The sequence below is a fragment of the Protomyctophum bolini genome (assembly GCF_963924005.1).
Source record: "Protomyctophum bolini genome assembly, chromosome: 16".
NCBI classification, from domain to species: domain Eukaryota; kingdom Metazoa; phylum Chordata; class Actinopteri; order Myctophiformes; family Myctophidae; genus Protomyctophum; species Protomyctophum bolini.
Window position 1 is genome coordinate 10631095 of NC_137877.1, and position 23937 is coordinate 10655031.

The 23937-nt window shown below is 42.8% G+C and overlaps 2 protein-coding genes across 2 annotated transcripts in view; one reads left to right on the top strand and one right to left on the bottom strand.

Annotated features, from left to right (window-relative positions):
• vwa8 (von Willebrand factor A domain containing 8) overlaps positions 1-23937 on the bottom strand; it is a 120576-nt gene that overhangs the window by 82184 nt on the left and 14455 nt on the right. Inside the window, exons 13-22 of the mRNA XM_080786562.1 lie at positions 19403-19563; positions 17127-17240; positions 10725-10911; positions 10142-10219; positions 9068-9183; positions 8615-8709; positions 8333-8445; positions 6025-6096; positions 4726-4802; positions 1385-1460 (exon numbers count right to left, since the gene is read on the bottom strand). Of these exons, the coding sequence (XP_080642688.1) occupies positions 1385-1460; positions 4726-4802; positions 6025-6096; positions 8333-8445; positions 8615-8709; positions 9068-9183; positions 10142-10219; positions 10725-10911; positions 17127-17240; positions 19403-19563 (1089 nt within the window). The remainder of the gene's footprint in view (positions 1-1384; positions 1461-4725; positions 4803-6024; positions 6097-8332; positions 8446-8614; positions 8710-9067; positions 9184-10141; positions 10220-10724; positions 10912-17126; positions 17241-19402; positions 19564-23937) is intronic.
• Positions 13826-16002, top strand: LOC308330335 (uncharacterized protein; the record flags this gene model as incomplete). Its single annotated transcript, XM_080785184.1, has 3 exons — positions 13826-14070; positions 14191-14987; positions 15999-16002. The coding sequence occupies exons 1-3, from the start codon at positions 13948-13950 to the stop codon at positions 16000-16002; spliced, it is 924 nt and encodes a 307-aa protein (XP_080641310.1). The 5' UTR covers positions 13826-13947.

Sequence of the window (23937 nt, forward strand, 5' to 3'; positions counted from 1 at the left end):
ACCAAGCTTATACAAACCAGGTCCCATCCCACAACCAACCGATACTGGGGTTGACAAATATCCATTATTCACCTCCAAATTTTGTTCATTCAACTGAATGTGAGAATGTGTCACTGCTATAGTGAGCCAGTCAGCGCGACATTGTCACCGTGACATTGCTCGGCATTGAGCGAATACAACGGAGAATTCAACTCGCGGTGACTTTTCTTCTTCTCTTTATTCTTATTTGTTTTTAACGTTTTTTTGTGGCTTTCGCCTTTATTTTATATTTTTTATGGAGGGACAGACAGTAGGCTGACAGGAAATGGGGGAGAGAGATGGGGGGGGGGGTGCCATGCAGTAAAGGCCGTCGGGATCGGGAGTCGAACCTGCGGCACACTGCCAGACTGGATTACCAGCCAAAGGGTGCCTGGACCGCTGAGCCACGGCCCAGGCCTCTTCTCTTTATTCTATCATTTCTCCAGGGTCCGCAGAGAGGTGGGCCGCGGTCCGGTCGTGGACCGCGGTCCGCCTGTTGAGGACCACTGTCGTAGTTATTGTACTATATTTAAATGTTAGAGAGAGAGAGAGAGAGAGAGAGAGAGAGAGAGAGAGACAGACACAGAGAAAGAGAGGTAAAAGAATGGCCTAGTTTTGGTTCCCATCCACTGCTCTGACATTTACTGTATGTGTTTGAGATTAGAGAGATTAGAGTGAGATTGTATCCAAAAAACCCTCTCTCTCTCATGTCTTAACCTCATGTCTTAAAACCCATTTTGGGCGGGAACCCCTTTTGGTGTTAGCATTATGTCATGCTTTAGCTATTGAAAAATAGCAGATCTACAAGCTCATAGCGAGTGGCGCGCTACGAGCTTGTAGGTCCGCTATTTTTGAAAAATCGAAGAACGACTGACATATAGAAACATAGCTTTTTCAGAAAACTGTCAGGATGTAGAAGACATTTTTTTAATCTGATCTCAGGTTAGAATGTCTTAACTCACACCCTCTGTCTTTGTCAAAACTTAATTCTACTCATCCTCTGCCATCCAACACTGTACTGTACAGTACAGTACAGGACAGATTCAGCACAAGAGCGGATCTCTCTCTCTCTCTCTCTCTCTCTCTCTCTCTCTCTCTCTCTCTCTCTCACTGTTCCTCTCATTACTGTGCCCTAGTTCTTAAGGACAAGATGACATTACAAACCATGAGCTCTGATTTGCCCGTCCTCAAATGAACCTACTACACTCCTGTGATGACTCTTGTGGATTACGGTTGAAAAAATTGCTGCCGATACGACTACGTTGTAATAGGTTTAACTACTGACTCTCGCCAGGGAGAGAACGCACGCACGCACGCACGCACATGCACGCGTGTGTGTGGGCCCTTGTGTTGACTGTTGACTAACCAATGGTGAGTCCTCGTACACGATGATGCCATCTCGGACGGAGGGCTGCAGGGTCAGAGTCTGGACAGTTGTATCTCTGTGAAGACAGGGAACATACATAGTCTTTTAACCCAGTAAGACCAGGGTATATTTCTACTTGCAAAAAAGAGATTTCAACCTTACTACTATTTTGTACTACTAGGACTACTAGAAATTAATATGTAAAAGAAAAAAGAAATAATAATAGTTATATAATAATATAATAAATTAATAATTTACATTTGGGGGATATCTTTCACAATAATGAATAATAAAACATGTTCTAGACATTCTAATGATCACAAAAAAAACATATATTACAAGTCCAGACATTTTTAATTTGTGTGAATTTCAGCCTCTGTGGGGGGTATTTATATACAAATATCATGACCAATGGCATTGCAATGGCATTACAATGAACATCACTGATGACGTTTAGGTGAAAAAAGAACAGAAAAAAAAAGAAATTAAGTAATTAATTAAAAAATAAAAATGTTACCGAAAAGCAACGCTGGGTCTTACAGGGTTAAACATAACAATGTTTTCAAATAGTGAGGACCAGGTAAGGGGCACATTGGTGGGCCCATAGGAAAGCATGAGTAAAATGACACAAAACACCACACACTGGTGTGAAGTGAGGGGCACTCTTATCACCATCCAATACATCATCATACATCACATTCCGTGCTCATACAGCAGTCGAGCACATTCCTTGCTCATACATACATCATACACACAAAACTGTGCCTCAAAATAATAATAATAATAACAATTTCAATTCAAATTCAATTCATATATGTTCATTGTGCCAGTTAAACCACTTTCAAACTCGTATGCCAATTTTGGGCATGTCAGTCATTATTGTTTTGACCTTGGCAGACCATACATACAAACAGAAAAGTCTGACTGCAATAAACATCATTAAACGACGTTAAACTCACTTTGACACTCGATTTGCCACTCACTTTATGCATGCCCTCTATATAAAGCCCAGAGCGATGTACAACCTCAATCCCCAGTGTGTTTTTGTTTTCTCTCTTTCTATATTATCCAACATTCTCAACAGACCACCACCCTATGTCTCTCTCTCTCCCTCCAACACCCCATGGTGAGACCCAGGGGCTGTCCTAGTTTCCTGCGTGGCTCGCTGGCTCTCACAACTCCTCTTTCTGAGCCACATCTCTGTAGGCCCACACAGTCTCCCTTAAGTCACATGCAGATCTGACTGCCTCCCTTCGCGCTAATATTAGCTGCTGCTACAGAGAAGCTAACCAGGCCACATCCATGCTCTGCTCCACTTTTGACTTTCACAGGACTTTGAAGAACTACACCCACACACACACACAAACACCCAGATGCCACCATCTCGCCCATCGCTCGTGTGCGCAACCTGCGCACAGTCAGTGCGAGAGCACGTGTTTGAGCCAGTGCTCTTTTGCAGCCGACGACTGATCAAAGTTACGATCAGCAACAACAGGCGCTTAAGCCTGATAGGCTAATACTTTGTTATAGCAGAAAAAATAGCAGATCTACAATCTCACAATGGGTTGCGCTGCAACGCATTGTGAGCTTGTACATCTGATATTATAGAACATGTGTATTTATCTACTAGCAAGAGGGGGGGGGGGGTGCGCCATATAGTGGCAGATGACCTAATTCTCCCAAGGTGGGATTGTGCGCACAGGGTATTTATAGAAGTCCTTTTCAATTCTGAAGATTTGTCCCTAATTTTACTTTGATCTATACATTCCTTGGCCTGGTAGTGGATATGGCCTGGTTTCTATAGTACTGAAATAATTAGTTTTTTTTAACACCCTTGGAAGAGGAACAGTGGTGTGAGGTACAGTATGTAGGTTGGTGTTGTGAGAAAATGCTGCACACTCCTTTTTTTTCTCAGCTAGAGCTACTTTGTTACTTGTGTTTAGGCTGAGATCAGAATAATTTTGCAGTTTTCTGATGTGGTTTCTCTAGAATGGCTATACATGCTCCTCCGAAATTATTCCCCTCAGCCAGAGTAATTTCATGATTATAATTATGATTGTGATAAGTTTCTTCAAGTGCTTCATTAGAATACTTTGTTTGGTATGTCCATAATTTCTTCTAACTCGTAGAAACTGGCTAGACCAGGCTACTCAATTCAGCATCCATGTGGGGGAACAATAACATTGCAGCGCCAAACCAGATATAACCGGTTGTTAGAGACTGGATCACCCAAGCCATTTTGGAACGACATATGGAAAGCCTGGTGACAAGAGGTTACTTACCGGTACGTTACTTTTAGCAATTTGGGTGCTTTCTTTTTTCCCTTTGACATAACGAAAGCCCTAATAGCGAAGTGTATTGACACATTGAGCAATACATTGTATTGAGCAGAGTCGTTTTTAACACCGTGTCCACCGTGAGAATTCTTCATCTCTTTTTTTTTTTTAATATTTTTTATCCCACGATGTTGTAACCCATTTTTCACCCCTGTGTCAATTATCTAAATGTGATCCTGGGCTCTACACACCCTCCACCAACCTGGGGAGAGCAACGGACTTGAACTTTTTCATCTCTGACCTCGTTATGGAGAAAGTGTTACAGAGGTGTTGTTTTTGGGTGGATTTGCAGCCCACCCACCGCTTCCCAAAATAAGAAAGAAAGAGAAAACAAAGTCAGTCTACCGAGGGAAGGAGAGAAGAATCAGTTGACTGTTTTAGAAGCTGTCATATTAGATCTGTGTAGAGTTCTGTTGTTGGAAACCCAGATGATGTTATGGAGGGAAAGGGAGTGTGAAAATACCAGAGAAGATAGAGTGTACTATTTACAGTATGAATGCCCAAGGAGAGAAGAGACTCTTAATTCATAATAGACTTGAATATCTACCATTCGCAGGAAAATAGCAGCCTTTGGAATCCTGCCACCGTTTATTAGATTTGGCTTATTTCCAATAACCATGTACGGCATACACACAATATGGCGACTTCTCACACTGTTCAGTGTTTTTCCCCTACAGCTGCTCAGACAGGATGGCACTAGGAGAAGCTGAAAGCCAAACCCACCTAATAATATAAATTAACCACTAAAACCATGAAGTAAATCCTGTACTTAATTAACTGGAGTTCCACAGGGGTCTATACTGGAACAACCCGACCACCTCTACACCTAATGTAATGTTTGGCCCAGACTAAGAACGTGGTCAATTGAATTTATACTCAAAATAAGTGCTGTGAGGTCAAAATGTTGTTTGAGAAACCTCTCGGGAAGTTGTACAATTCAGTGCCTTAGCAATGCCCAGTGCTGCTGTGATGCTGTGAACAATGTTATGACTCTCCTCAGCTCACCTGTGAAGCTGCAGGTACTCCCTTGGCCGGTTCAGAAGGTGAAGGAACCGGTCGACGATCTTATTCTTACCCACGCCCTATAGAGGCACACAAAAATCAGTAGTGTAAAGTACATTTACTTAAGTACAATTTTGAGGTATTGAGTCAACCAATTTCCTATTATTTTACTTCTACTCCACTACATCACGGAAGCAAATATTGTAGTTTTACTCGACTACCTTTATTTGAAAACATTAGTTACTAGTTACTTTTATTATTACAAAACATACGTTAACCACTTCAGCCCTAAATGCATTCCGGCCATTTCAAAATAGCCGATGCGACTTATTATGAGTTTGTAGATTTTCAAAAGATTTTCTTAGACATTCGAAAACATGAAATGGGACAAAGGTAAAAAGACTATTTCTACACTCAAGTATTGATACTTTTAGTCAAGTATAAAATGTGAGTACACCACTGTGTCACTCTGACAGCTCCTAATGTCTGTGGCCACGAGTCCACAACCCACGCATGGACTCAGTGACAAGACACAGTCATACGCACATACATAACAGCTGCACACACAGCCTCTGGGCCTTGGCAAAGGGTACACCATGTCCATTTCCCAGCGGTGGCCCTCCGCTTCTTCCTGCAACCCTGGCCATTGCCCCCCCCCCCCAAACCCCCCTCTGGGATCAGACAGAGGGTAAGAAGAGAACAACCGAGAGGTTGAGGATGAGGCGCGCTTGTCCCCGCAGCCAGACTACGGTGTATCTGGGGGTTGGCAGAGTGACACAAAGGGCATGAGGGAGCTTGTTTCATAACCCTAACCCTTCACACTCAGTCATGCTGAGCTGTCTTCTGTGGCCTAGTTCAATGAGACACATCACTCCAGTATGGAAGACAGGTCTATGCTTGTGCTCTGCTTGTGTCTGGATGAGCTTGGCCTTTACCCAGTGTGTGATATACTGTAGGCATGGGCTTGGCCCTTACCCAGTGTGTGATATACTGTAGGCATGGGCTTGACTGACCAAAATCAAAGTCGATTTATGCTGCTGCTATAAATAACAGTGAATTTCTTCTGATATGCTCATGAACTTGTTCATGTATAGCCACGCATACTAGCCTGCTAAGCTAACATGACAATGCTAATGCAGGCATCCTCTAAATGTAGTAACTATGGGCATGCTTTGGATGACAATACAGCCCTTGCAAAAAAATATATATATATTCCTGTGGCGATTTGATATGCTTTTGTTGGTCAAAAGCAAACCAATAAGAGACTCTTATCGAGTGGCTGAGTTGCGATTGGTCACTCACCTGGTTGCCAACCAATAGGAGGTGTTCTCCCAGGAGGAAGTCTTTCAGCATGTCCTCCATCACCATCATGTGCTGCAGCGGAATTAGAGCAGACACAAACCGAGGCATTGGTTTACATTTCCATCTTGGACAGTTTAGAGACATTTGAGGTGATTTCAGTGTGAAGAATTAATGGTTTGCTCCTGTTTGATGGGTGTGTCTGGTCTGCATAATGTAGCATAATGTAGCACACATTATTTCCCAATGTGTTTAAACTTTGCTTTCTGATAATCTGATGACCTTCTCAGCCATCATAGTGGCAACCGGGATCAGCACTTTGCAAACAGTCATTCAATGCATCATCATTTAACTGCATCTAATTGTATAAATGTGTCTCATTTGCTTGTTGTTCTGTGTAAAGTACATTGAATTGCCTTGTTGTTGAAATGTGTTATACAAATAAAACTGCCCTGCCTTGCCATTTGCACACCCTCAGACCTGTAAGAGTCCATTTGGTTCCCAACTATCAATCATTAGCTGGAGAGACCCATGCACCTTGGGGGTCCTTGGACAGCCGTTAAGTCTTAAAATGATACTGAATTTTCTCTCTCCTCTCATCTCATCTCATCTCATCTCATCTCATCTCACCTCACCCCCTTCTCCTTTTCAGCTCTGCCTTTCTGAGGGACAGGACGGAAAAACAGGTCATTCACAAATGGGGCAAGCCAGAACTATCTCTCATCTTCCCACTTCTGCTACTTTCTCTCCCTCCCTCTCTCAATTCGACCAACAATAAATTAAAAAACGGGGAGAAGGCGAGGACAGAAAAATGCAAATCTTAAAAGTAAAAGCCCTCCAGTGAGGAAGCATGGGGGAAAAAGACAGCCAGGCGGACAGACACAGAGAGAGAGAGAGAGAGAGAGAGAGAGAGAGAGAGAGAGAGAGAGAGAGATGGACATATCTGGGTCATTGCCGCTGGACATCAGGCTGTCAGTCTGAGAATACTTTTTCCTACCCACCAACCAACATATATTTCTTCTTCCATTCAGACGGCAAATGAATAGCTAGTAAGATTGCGTATAAATCCATAACTAAATACAGCAACTACCAACAAGGTAGTTGTTAGTGGGCTCTGTGGGTTTTTCCTCAAAGATGCCTGTGTAGCTGAACTGAATAAAACCAAGGTAATCAAGGAATTTAGCACCCACACGCAGACATGCAGACACACACACACACACACACACACACACACACACACACACACACACACACACACACACACACACAGTCACACACCAAGATTACGATGGACTCTTGATTAGTTTCTTATCCAATAAAGCCCATCAATAATATCAATCTGAGGTGAAGTACATACTAGAGGGCCTAGATACGAGCCTGCAGCTAGCGCCGAGATGAGCATCTCCCGGACTCTCGTGTCACGGGACAGAGGGCCTATAGCTAGAACAACAAACCCTAGGAAAGGAGGAATGTCAGCTCCAAAGCCCCAAATTATCCAAAATCCATCCCAATGAGATAACATCATACAAACTTGCCTGATGATAGACAACAGGGAAAAAGGAGGAAAGAGCAAGTGAGAATGAAAAGAGAGGATGAGAGGATCTAGGTGGCTTGTGGTTAAACCTCCGGTTTCGCAGTGAGGCCTAACCTCGCCTGGATATAAATCTGTGGTGAGCAATGAGCACACTCAAACATTGAATTCCACTGTGGTTCTTAAAGGACCACTTCACCACTTTTCAACCTATCTTCATATAATAGGTCCTCACTAATAATCATGAAAAAATGGTGCAATTCTTTTCTACTCGGTCTGTGTCTCATAGGATGGCTGTGGGCAGTTCAGAAACCGTCTTCCAGTGACATCAACGATGGGGAATACAAGCTAATAGAAACTGCAGGCTTTCTAGTCCTGAAAACTAGAAAAATGGAAGCCATCGTTCTCACAATAATGAAAATCGAAATATTTTTGTTTAAAAAATAAAAATCTGCCTAATGATGATGTCACTGGAAGACGGTTTCTAAACTGCCCACAGCCATCCTATGAGACACAGACTGAGTAGAAAAAAATCGTGACCTATTATATGAAGATAGGTTGAAAAGTGGTGAAGTGGTCCTTTAAGCGGTCAGTCATGGAACCTTGGGCTACTTTGCAGCAGGCATCCTAATCAAACCTAAGATCCTAAGATGACGAGGCGATTTCTTGTTGCTTTGTCAAAGTACGCGTCAGAGACCAAACAGTCAAAATTAGGGCTACTGTATATGCTCCCTGAGTATCATGTCATTGCATGTGACTGAGACTGGCTAATATCAGTACCTGTGCGTTGTCATAGAAGAGCACATCTGGAACTTTCATTGTCTCACTCTCACTGGCGTTGTAGATTGGAGCAGACACGCGGCCGATGGTCAGCACTCCATCCTTCACCGTACCTGGAGAGGCAGAGTGTCACTGTGTGTGTGCGTGCGTGTGTGTGTGTGTCTTTCTATGTACACTTTGTACATTATCCTTGAAGAAATCCTGCATGCCCTTATATTTTTCAAAAAACAGATCAAGGAGATATGCAAGTAATTGGAATAGGAGGATGAATGGACTACTCACAGCTGTGGTCGTGTTCACCAGGGACGGCACTGACCTGGATGGAACAGTCAGCCAGGTATTTTTCAAGGGAAGCACGTGCCAGGCTTGGCAAGAACCTACACACACACACGCACACGCACAAGCACACACGCGCGTACGTACACACACACACACGCACGTGTGCACAAACACACACCCGTCTGCAAATTATTCCAAGCTGCAGGGGCAGCACACATGAAGGGTCGTTTGCCAACATCAGGGAACTGTGGCACATATAAACTACTAATACTTTATAAATATATTTTTAAATATATCATCATTTATGAAAAATAGAAAGAAAAGAAAAAATAAGATACTAGGTATTATATAGGCCTGACAGCAATATGTGTTGTATGGGTCTGTGCGTGCGTGCGTGCACGTGCATTTGTGTGTGTGTGTGTGTGTGTGTGTGTGTGTGTGTGTGTGTGTGTGGACCTAGAGAGGCAGGCCTTGTTGACAGCATGAGCTATGCTCTCCTCTGGATACACAGAGAGACGACGACAGATTCTCAGCAGCTGCCTGGTGGAGAGAGACGAGGCCAGAGACAGGGCCTGGAGAGAGAGAGAGAGAGAGAGACACACACACACACACACACACACACACACACACACACACACAGGATAGAAGTTAGAACACGTACTGTACACACGTCCGGGCAGCACGGGGGTCAAGTAAAGTTCCTGACCACCACTGTAGAGACTGGGGGTTCCGGCAGAGGAGGGCGATCTCTGTCACTGACCTTGTGACTCCTACAGGTTGGTCTGTTCAGCGGGACATGGAACTGAGAGGGATAAGTCTGTTCCTCCACATGTGTTATACCCTCTCCTGGTGAAACTCCTTATTGTCAGGGGAAAACAAGCGTCTGGCCACTATGTGTGTGTGTGTATGGGACAAGACGCATGTTGCTGTCTAACCCTCCCCATCACCCCTCCCCAACAGTATAGGGATTGGCAGGGACAGAGATCATACACACACACACACACATGGGGTGAAATGACAAAATAAAATAAAATAAAATAAAATAAAATAAAATAAAATAAAATAAAATAAAATAAAATAAAATAAAATAAAATAAAATAAAATAAAATAAAATAAAATAAAATAAAATAAAATAAAATAAAATAAAATAAAATAAAATAAAATAAAATAAAATAAAATAAAATAAAATAAAATAAAATAAAATAAAATAAAATAAAATAAAATAAAATAAAATAAAATAAAATAAAATAAAATAAAATAAAATAAAATAAAATAAAATAAAATAAAATAAAATAAAATAAAATAAAATTAAAATAAAATAAAATAAAATAAAATAAAATAAAATAAAATAAAATAAAATAAAATAAAATAAAATAAAATAAAATAAAATAAAATAAAATAAAATAAAATAAAATAAAATAAAATAAAATAAAATAAAATAAAATAAAATAAACAGTTCATGAAAAGAACACATCACATCACACAGATACACACTGAGAGAATACCAAAATGAGAGCTAGCTGCACTTACGGTGGGGTCGTTGGTCTTCCGGAGGCCGTGTGTGAGGAGAAGTAGCTGTTCTACGGACTGTGCAGGAACATTGGGAATCTGGGAGGAAGACACGGACAGTGAAAATGGGTGGGGGTGTTGAGAGAGAGAGAGAGAGAGAGAGAGAGACATCAAGTTGGATGCGATGGAACGCAGTGAATGTATACAAGTGGAATGTAATGTATACCCATTTAGGCCTGACGTCGTATAAAAATATGTGTTATTAAAATGTATTTTTTTCTGAAAAACCTGAATATTTCATGTCAAGGATCCCAACAATTATATGTAATTGGCCGCCGACCACCATCTGAAAATATGTTGTTCCAGGGACCCTCCAGAAGCAAAGATTTGAGTTAAAAACTGAAACTCTGAAAAAAAGATTTGAGTCACATTTTCACGGTTTTTCAAAAATAGCAGACCGACAAGCTTGTAGATCTGCTATTTTTCAATAGCTAAAGTATAACATAATGCTTAGTTAAAACACCAAAAGGGGTTCCCGCCCAGAATGGGTTAATATCTACCATGAGTGTTTGACATTGACATTTGACAGATGTGTGTCTCTCACCAGTCCCTGTATGAGGCTGATCTCCTCCGCCCTGGCCAGTGGCTGGACGGTGTGGTACAAGAACATGGTGAGGAGCTCCGGATTCAGCCACTGCTGCTGACCACTGGCCCCGCCGCTACCGGCCCCCACCACCGGGGGCTCCGCCAAGGCCATGACCCTGAAGGACGGGTGGATAGGGAGGATAGACCTGCAACACACGCACATACACACACACACACACACACACACACACACATATTAAGTAAAATAATTGTAATATATGGTTTTTTGTTATCATTAGAATGTCTAGAACATGTTTTATTCATTATTGTGAAAGATATCCCCCAAATGTAAATTATTAATTTATTATATTATGAATTATTATATATTTTTTTTACATTTTCAAGTCCTAGTAGTACAAAGTAGTAGTACGGTTGAAATATATTTTTTGCAAGTAGAAATATAACCGGGTCTTACAGGGTTAATAGTGTATGAAAATAATAAATAGACCTAATATATTTATTTATTTTAAGATATTTTTAGGGGTTTTTCTGCCTTTATTGATAGGTTGAAAGTAGACTGACAGGAAATGGGGAGGAAGACATGTGGCAAAGGCCGTCAAGATCGGGAGTCGAACCCGCGGCACGCCGTCAGGCCTGCTCAGCAGCCTAGGTGCCCAGACGGTTGAGCTAACCGCCCGGGCCAGAAATGTGATCCCACAGGGGAATTTGATCAGCTGATTGCTGCCCAAGTCACACTTGAGCGCAAGTGGGGAGCAGTTATAGGTTAGGTGTCTTGCTCAAGGATACCTCAACATATTGCGGGGGGCCAGGAATCAAACCGGGGACCTTCTGTTTTCCAGGCTGCCTTCTCTACCTCATTCAGCTCTCTAGCCTTTCATTCAGCTATGGCAGCCTGATCTCCGTCGAAGATAATGGGCACCGCTTTTGTCAGGCTGGCTGTGTCATCCTCTGATTCAGGGAGACGGCAAAGTCCATTGACACTGCCCCACATTGACATTATGGACACAAACATGCACGCACCCTCTCTCCCTTTCTTTCTCTGTCAAGCCTAGTTCAGAACAAATTAGCGAGGATGTTGAAACTGGCAACCACTTGAAACGCAATTCCCAAAACTGTGGTTTGCAACATTCTAAAACCGGACAGTCCACATCTAGGTGAGGAGCAGACGTTGTTTCCCCTTAACCCTTTTCCCATAACACATCAACCTATTATTTGCGTGTGTACATTTGCCTAGAGACGGAGAGAGCGAGATGAAGATGAAAGAGAGTGGGGGCACAATCCCCCCCAAGGGAAAAAATATTAAATATGGGCTATTTTGCTCACAGCAAATTGGCCAAAAGTATTGGCTATATAGGTGTATATTTATTTAAGTTACTCGTCTTATCTCCCCTGTGCACTTTTTGTTTTAAAAAGCCTAAAAGGACAAAATAAATATTTTGTATGTTCTAATGTTCAATGCCAAAAACACAATTAAATAGTTAATCACAATTATTTATACGACAATTGATCGTAAAGATGTCATGATCTTGACAGCCCCAATTGTCGCTACAGTAGGTTTTACAGCAACTGTACCTGCAGGTTGAACAGCAACAATCTCTGTATACAATAAAACGCTGGTGAATACACCCACACAATTACGCGCACACACACACACACACACACACACACACACACACACACACACACACACACACACACACACACTTTGTCTGAGCCACAGGAGTGGAGGAAGAGGAAGTGGGTTTATTTCAGCCCAGACGCCCCGCCACAAACATCCTTCCTGCCTGCCTAGGTGGAGTTTCAAGACATACGCACGCACTACTAACACACACACACACACACACACACACACACACACACACACACACACACACACACACACACACACACACACACACACACACACACCTACAGTACATGTGTACAGTACATGCATTGATAAGAAAAGCAGAGGTCATTTGAGGTCAACAATAACAAGACATAAGAGACCTGTGACCATACAGTATACTAAAGGATGAAATGTCGTCCCTAAAAATAAAATTTCACCTTTTCACAACATTTTAGTCACATATCCTCACATACTGTAAGGCAGTGGTTCCCAAAGTGGGGTCCGGGGACCGCTAGGGGTCCTTGAGGGAGTTCCAGGGGGTCCCCAGCTAAATGATAGGCCTCATGGCTCTGTAACTCTGAGAGTGTACTACAAACGGAACCAAATGGACCCGTTAGGGTCTTGAACCACAACGCTGGGTACAGAAGTCTAAATACTGTCTCCACGTGGGGCATTATAGGCAGATAAACTCGCAAGTTCCAGCTCAAATGCACAAATTAGAATACATGCAGTGACAATAATATTGTCACTGCATGTATGTCGTTTTGTCCAGGATCAGCAAAACCCTTCTCCAAGCCCTTGTGAAACACTACAAGGAGAATGGTATATCTTCACGCCAGAAGAAGAAAGGTCCCAGAACACACAAGAAGTTTCTGTCTAGTGATGACATAAAACGGATCTTGACATTCATCACAAACTATGCAGAAATCCATGCCATCTCTCTGCCTGGACGACACCCTGGACACAGAGACTACAGTTTGAAGTTGCTTTCAAGTGATGTAACCAAAGCCTCAGTGTGGCGTCTCTACAAGGCTGCCATGGAAGATGGTATGTAATTGTTTTATTTGTTTTATTCGCATTACAACACTTACAACAAATGCTTGTTACATTTTGTCATTGTAGCTTGTAGTTCAGCTATTTTTTTAATCATAATTTGTAAATGTATGCTAAATAATCACACCCGTGTGAAGTGAGTATAGCATAGCACAGTACCAAGTGCCACCCTACAATCTTGTAGTTCAGCTATTTTTTTAATCATAATTTGTAAATGTATGCTAAATAATCACACCCGTGTGAAGTGAGTATAGCATAGCACAGTACCAAGTGCCACCCTACAATCTTGTAGATCTGCTATTTTTGAAAAATCATTAAAAATGTTTGTGTCTTTACTCTTTTCTTTGCAGGGCAACGTGTTGTTAGTTTGAGCTGCTTCAGAAGGCTGTGGAAAGCGATCCTCCCTCAGATAACAAGCATCAAACCCAGGACAGATTTGTGTTGGCAATGCCACAAAAACAACTTCCAGCTGAACCGTGTCAACCTAGACGACGCACAGACGGCAGCAAAACATCAAGAGCAACTCGACCACCTGGCACTTGTTTGGAAAGAGCGAGGGATGTACCAGGAGATGACTGCTGCCTGTAAGAAAGTCTGTGAGGAAGAGAAGCTGTCTCTGGGCCCCTCCATACCTGCAAGCAAGGAGATCACGATACACTACAGCTTTGACTTTGCACAACAGGTTAGCATAATTCTATCCCATTTTCACATGCGATTTGTTTGACATTGTTGATTTCCTACTGTGTTAAGCAAAAGTTAAGATGTCAAAATTAATGTCATTTCTTTTTTTCTTCTTTTTCAGGTGCACTACCCATCTTCGGCTCTTCAGGTCAGCCAACTGTTTTTTCTCACTGCACGGAAGTGTGGTCTTTTCGGTGTCCACTGTGAAGGGTTGATAAAGCAAGTGAACTACCTGATTGATGAAGGCATGGCATCAGGAAAGGGCAGCAACGCAGTCATCAGCTACCTGCATCATTTTTTCAACAACTATGGAGTTGGAGAACAGATCGTTGACCTTCATTGTGACAATTGTTCTGGACAAAACAAAAACAACTTCATGCTCTGGTATTGTGCGTGGCGAACCATTCACAAGCAGCACTTGAAGCTGGGCCTTCACCTTCTGATTGCGGGACACACCAAGTTTGGTCCTGACTGGTGTTTTGGACGTTTCAAGCAAGTCTTCAGAAAGAGCAGAGTGGACACTTTGGCAGACATTGTGAAGGTTATGGATAAAAGCTCTGAGGATAAGGGGGTGAACCTCTCCCAGCTTGTCGGACATGAAGATGGCACAGTGCTTGTTGAAGGCTTCGACTGGCAGACCCACCTGACTCCCTACTTCCGGAGGCTCCCAAAGATTAAGAGTTACCAACACTTCACGTTTGCTTCAGATAGGCCTGGAGTAGTGATGGCACAAACGCATCGCGACGCAGAAGTGATTGAGTTTCAGTTGCTGAAGAACACTGACATCCTTCCCCCTAAAGATGGTGTTCCGGTGCAGCCCCCACCTGGGCTCGACATGGCCCGGCAGGAATATCTTTTTAAGGAAATCCGAAAGTTCTGTCGTGATGAGGCACAAGACACCACGTGCCCCAAACCAAAGTCCACAGCACCAAACGATACACACCCGAAACCTGCAACAGCACCAAAACAAAAAAAGTCGAAACCTGCAGCACCAAAAGAAAAAAAGTCCACTGCGCCAAAGAAGAAGAAGACATTCCGGTTTTAGTTGACACACTTGAAACATGCAAAGACATTGTTAGCTACTTGTATTTTTTTGAGTTGCACTGTGATTGAACAAAGACACTTTATTTTTTGTTGTTGAAAATAGTGCTGCTTGTGAATCGTTTCCACACTTGAAACATGCAAAGACATTGCCAGCTACTTGTATTTTTTTGAGTTGCACTGTGATTGAACAAAGACACTTTATTTTTTGTTGTTGAAAATAGTGCTGCTTGTGAATCGTTTCCACACTTGAAACATGCAAAGACATTGCCAGCTACTTGTATTTTTTTGAGTTGCACTGTGATTGAACAAAGACACTTTATTTTTTGTTGTTGAAAATAGTGCTGCTTGTGAATCGTTTCCACACTTGAAACATGCAAAGACATTGCCAGCTACTTGTATTTTCTTTTTAAATAGTGCTGCTTGTGAAAAGTTTACACAGAGTAATGTTCACACATTTTTCTTTTTTATTCAACAAAATACCAGCCACTTTATTTTATATAGGCCAATATATTATGTTATTGAAAATAGTGCCACTTTATTGTGCATACTTTTATTGTACCTTGTATTACCATTATTATGGCCACTTTATTGTGCATGTTGTATTTTCAAACTTTGGACAAATAAAAGTTTTTGTTTATGAAAGCCAGGTGTAAGATCTCATTCTTCTGCCCTTTGTTTCAGTGCACACAATGTAAAAGCATTTGTCTAAAACTACATAGCATATATCCATTGAAAACTCAGTTAGCCTACTAGTTACTTTTTAGATTGTATTATTACAAAACATACACTAAACAACTTCAGTCCTACATTTCTTTATTTTAACTCAAGTAAAACAACATGTACTTAAGTGTGACACCTAAGTGTCCACTCAACTGTCATTGACAGGTAACCTAGTGGGGGAGTGGTTAGTGGGTGGGGGAGTGATTATGCAAGACATTAGGGGTGTGGACAAGCATCTATTGTCACACCCATTCCAGAGGTGCTAAATTCTGATGAATCTTTGCAGGCCAAATTAACTACTTTGCATCTGTATCTGTATTCTGTTTCAACAAGTTTTAGATGGTCATATCTCCTTAAATTATTGTCCAATTTCATTGAATGATACATCATATGAAAGCTTACATTCTGTACTTTAATAATCTGTAATAATCTGTAATCTGTAAAAATCGAGTTGAGGACCAAAGTGCTGGCCTGTGTCACATATAGCCTCCGTTTTGGAGGCTTTCCTCCAAAACGAGCCTTCTAGACACACCACGGATTCAAACCCACGACCTCCGCGGCGGTGGGCAGGCACCACAGCGCCAGCCCGAGCACCCACTGGACAGTACTCTTTGAAAAGCAGCCGGAGAGTATATACACTTTGCAAAGTACACCTCTGCTCTCTCTCTCTCTCTCTCTCTCTCTCAATTTCAATTCAATTCAAAGGAGCTTTATTGGCACGAGAAAACGTACGTTTACATTGCCAAAGCAGAAGTGGAACAAGACAATCAGAACAGAACAATGTATTTACAAATAAATATTGGATATAAATAGGAATTATTCTTTCTCTCTCTCTCTCTCTCTCTCTCTCTCTCTCTCTGTCTCCTGTTAAAGGCTGAAAGGAGTCAATGTTGTCTTGCAGACTCAGAGTCAGGGATCACATCTGTCCCGTTTCCACAAAAGCAGATTTAGGAATACTTCAATCCTGGACTCATCAACTGTAATGGCTAAATCCTGTTTCTTGACCTGTGTTTATGCATGCGTGCGTGCACCCCTCTGATGGCAATTAGGCTATGAGAGTCCGTCCTTGACAACAGGTGTGATGATGTCATGCAGACTTCATCAACACCCAAGAAACTATACAGATCATTAAATCACTTCACAGCTATGTTTCGCACACACACACACACACACACACACACACACACACACACACACACACACACACACACACACACACGCACACACGCACACACGCACACACACACACACACACACACACACACACACACACACGCACACACGCACGCGTACCTTTCCTGCAGTTGCTGGTCAGACAGTTGGAGTTGTTCTTTCAAGGTCTGGTATCTGTCCCACCTCAGTAGTCTGGTTCCATCATACAGAGCCAGCTCACGGTCATGAAGCAACCTGGTATTAATCGATTGAATATGTTATTATTAGCAGTTTGCATAAGAGAAGCACAGGGAAGTACAGTTCACTACAAGGTGGAGGATGTGAACCCAAGAAAGCCTATGGCTTGTTTCCATTGGGGTCCTCATGTACTCAATTCATCGAAACGATTAACACATTGACTGCCCCCTGGTGGACGAAAGTGTTGGTTCTTGGCTGCCACCGGATCGGCATCTGTTTCAGTATGACGTGCATCCGGTTTCGCGTTCCATTTTGCTACATTATTAGCGTTAATGCTAGCGAGCTAAAATGTACACCGCAGATATCTCTTCTTCGCCTACAGGAAATATGTTGGCTGTGACCAGGGGACACGTCTCTGAATGCGTCTACCGGTAGATCAGTCACTCACCTGGCCAACCATTATCCCATTCTGACCTGAGATCAGATTCAAAAAATGTCTTCTACATCCTGACAGTTTTCTGAAAAAGCCATGTTTCTATGTCAGTGGTTCTTTGATTTAAAAAAAATAGCAGACCTACAAGCTCGTAGCGCGCCACTCGGTGGCGCGCTATGAGCTTGTAGATCTGCTATTTTTCAATAGCTAAAGCATAACATAATGCTAACACAAAAAGGGGTTCCACCCCAGAATAGGTTAAAAACACACTTCTTCACTTTGGAGAAAGCAAGAGAGGGCTGTGTTGGTGAGCTCATCGCTCATGACGAGTCATAAAACATACCATAACCCACAGTTTTATCTCATCAGATTCGAAATGAGCTCACTATGGGGATGTGAAAACTCACCGGCTTGCCAGAGAACCACAGTCTTGTGCCAACCAAACAAGTCTTACTCATAAACGATAAACGGGCTGCTCCCCCTCTGGGAGCCCCCAGTGTAGGAGTTCACTGAATCACCATGTGCGAAGGTAGCTCCCTTAAAAAGCTCCTTCCGTCTAAGAGTCAGACCTGAACTCCCCCAAACAAACAATAATGGAGAATCCTGCGTCGACGAGTTCACACAGCACACCAAGGACAGAATATGCCAATGAGGAGGACGCAGTCACATCCAGCCTGTAGAAGTGTCAATGGAGAAGCCCAGCTAGCTCAGTTCAGTCAGACAACTCTTAGAATGAATTTAGCAATCCTGGTCACTAAACTGCCTCCCCTGGCCAGCCGGGGCGCCTGATGGAGGGGAAAGGAACTGGTTGGAATAACGTGTTCCTTCCACGCGCTATACGTCCAACCAGGGAAACTCCCCCCTGTCAGGTGTAAAGGAGCAACTTGGACACTCAGGCAAGGAAGCATGAGTTCAAGTCTGTTGCTCTCCCCTTGTCCCCCATATAATGGGGACTAGGTTGGTGGAGGGTGTGTGTAGAGCCCAGGATCACATTAGATGATTGACACAGGGGTGAAAAAAGGGTTACAAAATCGTGGGATAAAAAAAAATATAAAAAAAAATAAAAAAAGGAAAAAGAAATAGAATGAATTTAGCATATATTTTATTGAGCAAAGTTGAGCACAGATATATGAAGCATAGATTGGCGTCAGGCCCTGTCCCCATTCATTCCCGGAATATGAATATATACATTTTGATGAGATATAAGCCAAATAGAATTACGCTCTACAGGGAAGGAGACCCCCATGCAGGGGGACCTATAGAAACAGAGCCTACAGGTGGATGCTGGGGAGGCGGTGTGGGATTTGCAAAGCAACTTCATGAGCAGCACAGCAGATACTAGGCAGCGAGGCAGAGAGTGGAGAGGCAGCAGTAGCTGTCTCTCCGCACAGCAGGAGAGAGAAGCAGGGAATGACAGAGCGGCAGTTTAAATGAGCCTCCCTGATCAGGTAGAGAGTGCACGTGACTAGTCACCTGATCAGGTAGGCGCGTTCACAAGTTGTCTGCCTGAACTATATAGCTACGCAGGCTTCGCATCATATAATATGTTGAACACTTGTACCCCTGAAAAAAGCCCAATATGTAGCCGTTTCCCTTGTGGAATTAGAGTGCGTGTGTGCACACGAGCTTGCACTGAGCGCAATTTTGCGCCAAATTAACCGAATACAATAATAATAAGGACCTTGGTCCGTAACAACTAGGCATAAGATAGGGCCCTGAGAGTGCAAACATGTCTAGAATGTCTAGATTGACTAGAAATAGGACACTGAGGCTTTGACATGTGTACCTGGAGAGCACGGCGAGGGTTCCCAGGTTGACCCGGTGAATGCCGTCCAGCACCAGCAGCTTGCCCTCCTGGGCGGCAGTGACCAGCGGGGAGGCCCTCCACGCCGTGTCCCCGTTAGGGAGGGTGTAGCGCTGCTGCAGCAGGTCCCTGGCCGTCATGTCCTGGAGAGGAGAGGAGAGGGGAGAGGGGCGAGGAGAGGAAGAGGAAGAGGATTTTATTCTGTCACACAAACCATGGAAGTTTCATGAACTGACAATAAGCATAAAAAAATGTCACCGTCATTGGGATTACCACGTAAACATTTAAACCACATTTCTGTTTGTCGGCTGCTGAAATGATATCTGTGTTTAGCCGATAAACAGTCAATTATGCAGGAACGGCCTTTGCACAGTCTGTCAATGCCATATCATTGACAAGACAAGAGGAGCCACAGAGAAATGTATTCCACGCACCGATCAGCGATCACTGAATTGCTGCTTCTCGGCCAAAAGGTGCTTTGCTTTCAAAAACAGGCCACTGGTATTTATGTCTATAATGAATCGGGTAATAAATGAGGACATGCATGAATGATGTGTGGTGTGTGAAGAGACACAATGACGAGCCTTCTGTTGTCACGGCAACGTGACCAGACAAGAGGCATGTTGGAGAAAGCAGTCTCTCTTGGCTCCTTTAACACGTATAGTTCCTGAGTGGTGTGACTGTCTGTCACTGACGTGTGTGCTTGGCTGAGCTATGGCTGTCTCCTAACCTGGAGCAGCCTGACTTAAGTCATTTTGACCTGAGATCAGATTCTAAAAATGTCTTCTACATCCTGACAGTTTTCTGAAAAAGCTATGTTTCAAGCTAACAATGCAACACATTGCATTGCGTTGTTAGTATACAAGGCTTCTTAGACAAGACTAAAGAATCAAAAAAATAAACTATATTGTCACATCACTGGTTTACAGGAGTAAAGAATTGGTCGAAACGTTGCCTCCTTCAATAATTGTTCTCCTGTACCGTGCAGATCGACAGTGTGTGGGCGTATTTTTTATTGTATTATTGATGTGCACTTGCCTAATGCCTACACACCTGCTCATAACAGACTCACCACCTCTGCAAACTACTCCCAGGAAATACAGGACAATACACGCACAAGACTGAACCCCACCCTAACCCTAACACACACACACACACACACACACGGAGCAGAAATACTGCAACACACACCCACACACACACACTGGGGCAGAAGCACTGCCTGAACCCTCTACTGTGCAATATGCCATACGTATATGTATGTGTATATTTAAAAATCAAATCAATGTTTATTTATATAGCACATTTACAATGACCAAAGTGCTGAACAAGATAAAATAACATAAAATAAAACAGCAATAAATAACGTAAAAGAGCAACAAAAAAAAAGAGCAGAAAAGAAAAGAGCAGAAGAAAACATAATTAATCCAAAGAAAAAGAGAAAAACAATCAAAGGAAGCCAAAACAAGCCAAGCGGATGGCAAAAAGAATGGAACAAAACAACATATCAGTGTACGGCATGCAGCATCAAGGCGTACAGTTACAGTACACGGCAAGGAGGGTATATACATGGTCAAGCAACATAAAAAGCCAGGGAGAAAAAATAAATAAAAAAATACCCAAAGACTGGGCAGAGCGAATGGGAAGAGGCAGGGTATCCCGCAATGTGGGACCCGCCACCACGGCATGTTGTTTACACATGGCTGCTAAATGTATTCTGCCAATTGATTATTGTTTATTAGCACGCCAGACTGCACTCCGACGTCGAGCGCTGCTCTTATTGATTTGTTTTAAATTGTTTTCAATTCAGGGTGCGTGCCACTGTAATTTCATTGTGTTGTCTTGCACAGCAGTGAAATGACAAATTATAACGTTTTCTTAGGTTTTGTTGGTATAAACTCACACCGTACAATATATTTCCAGTTGCTCTCCAGCCTTCATGGTGTGTACTGTGTATCACTTGGTTTTCCCAAAATGGGAATTTCTAGCCTGACAAGATGAATTGCCTGACACGGAATTCCACAACTCCCGAAGCCAAAGTAACCCCTGACCTCAGCCGGCTAAAAATAGCAGCAGCGTAATGCATGAATAAATAAGCCTGCAGTGTACACACACACACACGCACAGTCGCACACACAGACACACACACACACACACACACACACACACACACACACACACACACACACACACGGGGAACTCATTTCCTGTACAGTCCTCACTGCATTCCACAGGTTGTGTCTCTCTCTCTCTCTCACACACACATGCACGCAGCCACACACACACACACACACACACACACACACACTTGTGTGCGGGATCTCCAAATAATAAAGCATTTGCTTCAACATCTGACAACATGCATTGAAAAGGTGCCATGGTTTCATAGATAGTTTAGTTAGCTTCACAAAAGGTGCTGTTCAATAATACTACAATAAATAAATAAAACATTTATAAATGCGGTTGTTTATTTAGTCGTGAGCTGTTTTGAACAAAAACTCAGTCTGGGAGAAGAATCCAGCAGGGTCCCTCCCTACACATTCAGAATTTCAAAATTCCATACTTTTTCCAGACTCAAATTTCAGGCTCGTGGGTCGCTCTCCCTGGGCAAGCTGCGGGCGAAGAATGGAGGTGTCAGATATCAAAAGAGCACGGTTCAGTCTCAGAGAGACTTTCAGGGCGGCAAGTGGCAGCCCTGGGAGTACGGAGACCCCAAGTTTAGGGCGACAGCACGAGCTGGAATCACCCACCGGGCAGGGAGGGACCAGGGGTGCAAAGTCTTGTTTATTTATTCAATAGGGATGGGGCGCCTGTGCGCCCACCAGAGATTTTATTATTTATTGTTACACCGTTTATCAGACCTGCATTCGGTACTATTTTTTTGTCTTATGTTATATTTTGTTCTGTTAGCAGTGATAAGTGATAAGAGCGCCCTCCCACCTGGAGATTTAAGCAATATTACACGAGAGGGGGTGGTTTAACATCATTAATGCACGCCTGCGATGCTGCAGGAATCAGATTGCTTCCTCAAAACGACCTGTTGTATAATTTTAGTTTATTCATGTATTTTTTAGGGGTACGCACGCACGCTGAAAAATAATTTTGAATGACACTGACACACACACACACACACACACAGTGATCTCTGGGCAGGGCAGTTCCCAGTGTGTGGCAGCCCCAAGTCTGACAGGGGGGCTTGGGGGCCCAGGTAGCGTATGTGATGAAAGCCAGATGTCGGTGGCTGGGCCTCTCTCAGCCAAAGCCCTGTCTCTCACCATGAAATAAAACTATAAACTGTTACAAACACAGATGGCATAAACTACTTGGTTTATAACGTGCCCATAACCAAAGCCAGAGTATATGAATCAAATGCGGGTTTAGAAATGTTGTGAATTCCTCTTGGTTATCAATCATCAGGGCATCCAAGTACAGGACAGTTTACTGTGTGCTCATAACTTGCTACGAGACAGTAGTAGTCGTAGTAGTTTTAGTATAGTGGAAGTGGATGACGCCGTTGGACCAATGAAAGTAAAGTAAGTCACAGACCACTCCGTCAAATCCCAGAGGTTTGAACGCCATCTAATAAGGTACGGAGTACTACAGACATCCCTTTTTATTTTAATCACTTACGCCCTATATACTATATATATATACCGCTCTCAAAGAGCACTTATGAAACAATTCGAAACTGGCCCCTGTAAAAAAGCCCCCCCCTCTATTCTTCTATATTGTACACGTTTTCCGTTTTTGACGATTTTGTTTTTAATTGTTTTGATGAATTGAAAATGGAGGACCATGATGTACAGTAAACAAGTCTTAGTGCTTTTTCTGGTTTTATCCACTTAGCAGTTTTTGTATTGATCTGTACCTTAATTGTAAACATTCTGCAAGCCGTTAATAAAAATCAATCACACTTCATCATACAGTGAATAGTGAAAATCTGCCATTTTCACAATTCTTTTTGTACAAAAAAATCACATCCATGTGAAGTGATCGTTCATCATACATCATCATACATCACATTCCGTGCTCAGCCAATCAAATCATCACAAAAGTCATTCCGGCCAATCGCTTTTGGCGTCTTCACTTTTCTGCTCTCACTTTTACCTTCAATACTGTATGTGCTTTGCTGGGCCGGGCCGCCTTGCTCAGCCAATCAAATCATCGCTATGGGGTGATCAGGCAATCTCATCAACCAATGTTTGTGTTCACACAGACCCCACATAGGAGGGGCTAGCGCCCCTCAAAAAAAAGTGAAGATTATTTTTTTCTCTGCCGGCTAGCTGTTAGCATTTACGAAGTTCCCAGTGCCACCTTATACGCGTTCACTTTAAGAGAAGGAGTTTGCGGTACGGACATGGCTGATGAAGTCCCCTAGCGTCCCCTAGTGGCGGGGTCCGTATATATAAAGAGTTAAAGTATTTATTTATTTTTGACATTTGCCTATAACGACATGCCCAAAACCGGCTTCTACTCATATAAAAAGGACTTCTATTTAAGGAGGTCTCTTCAACCAA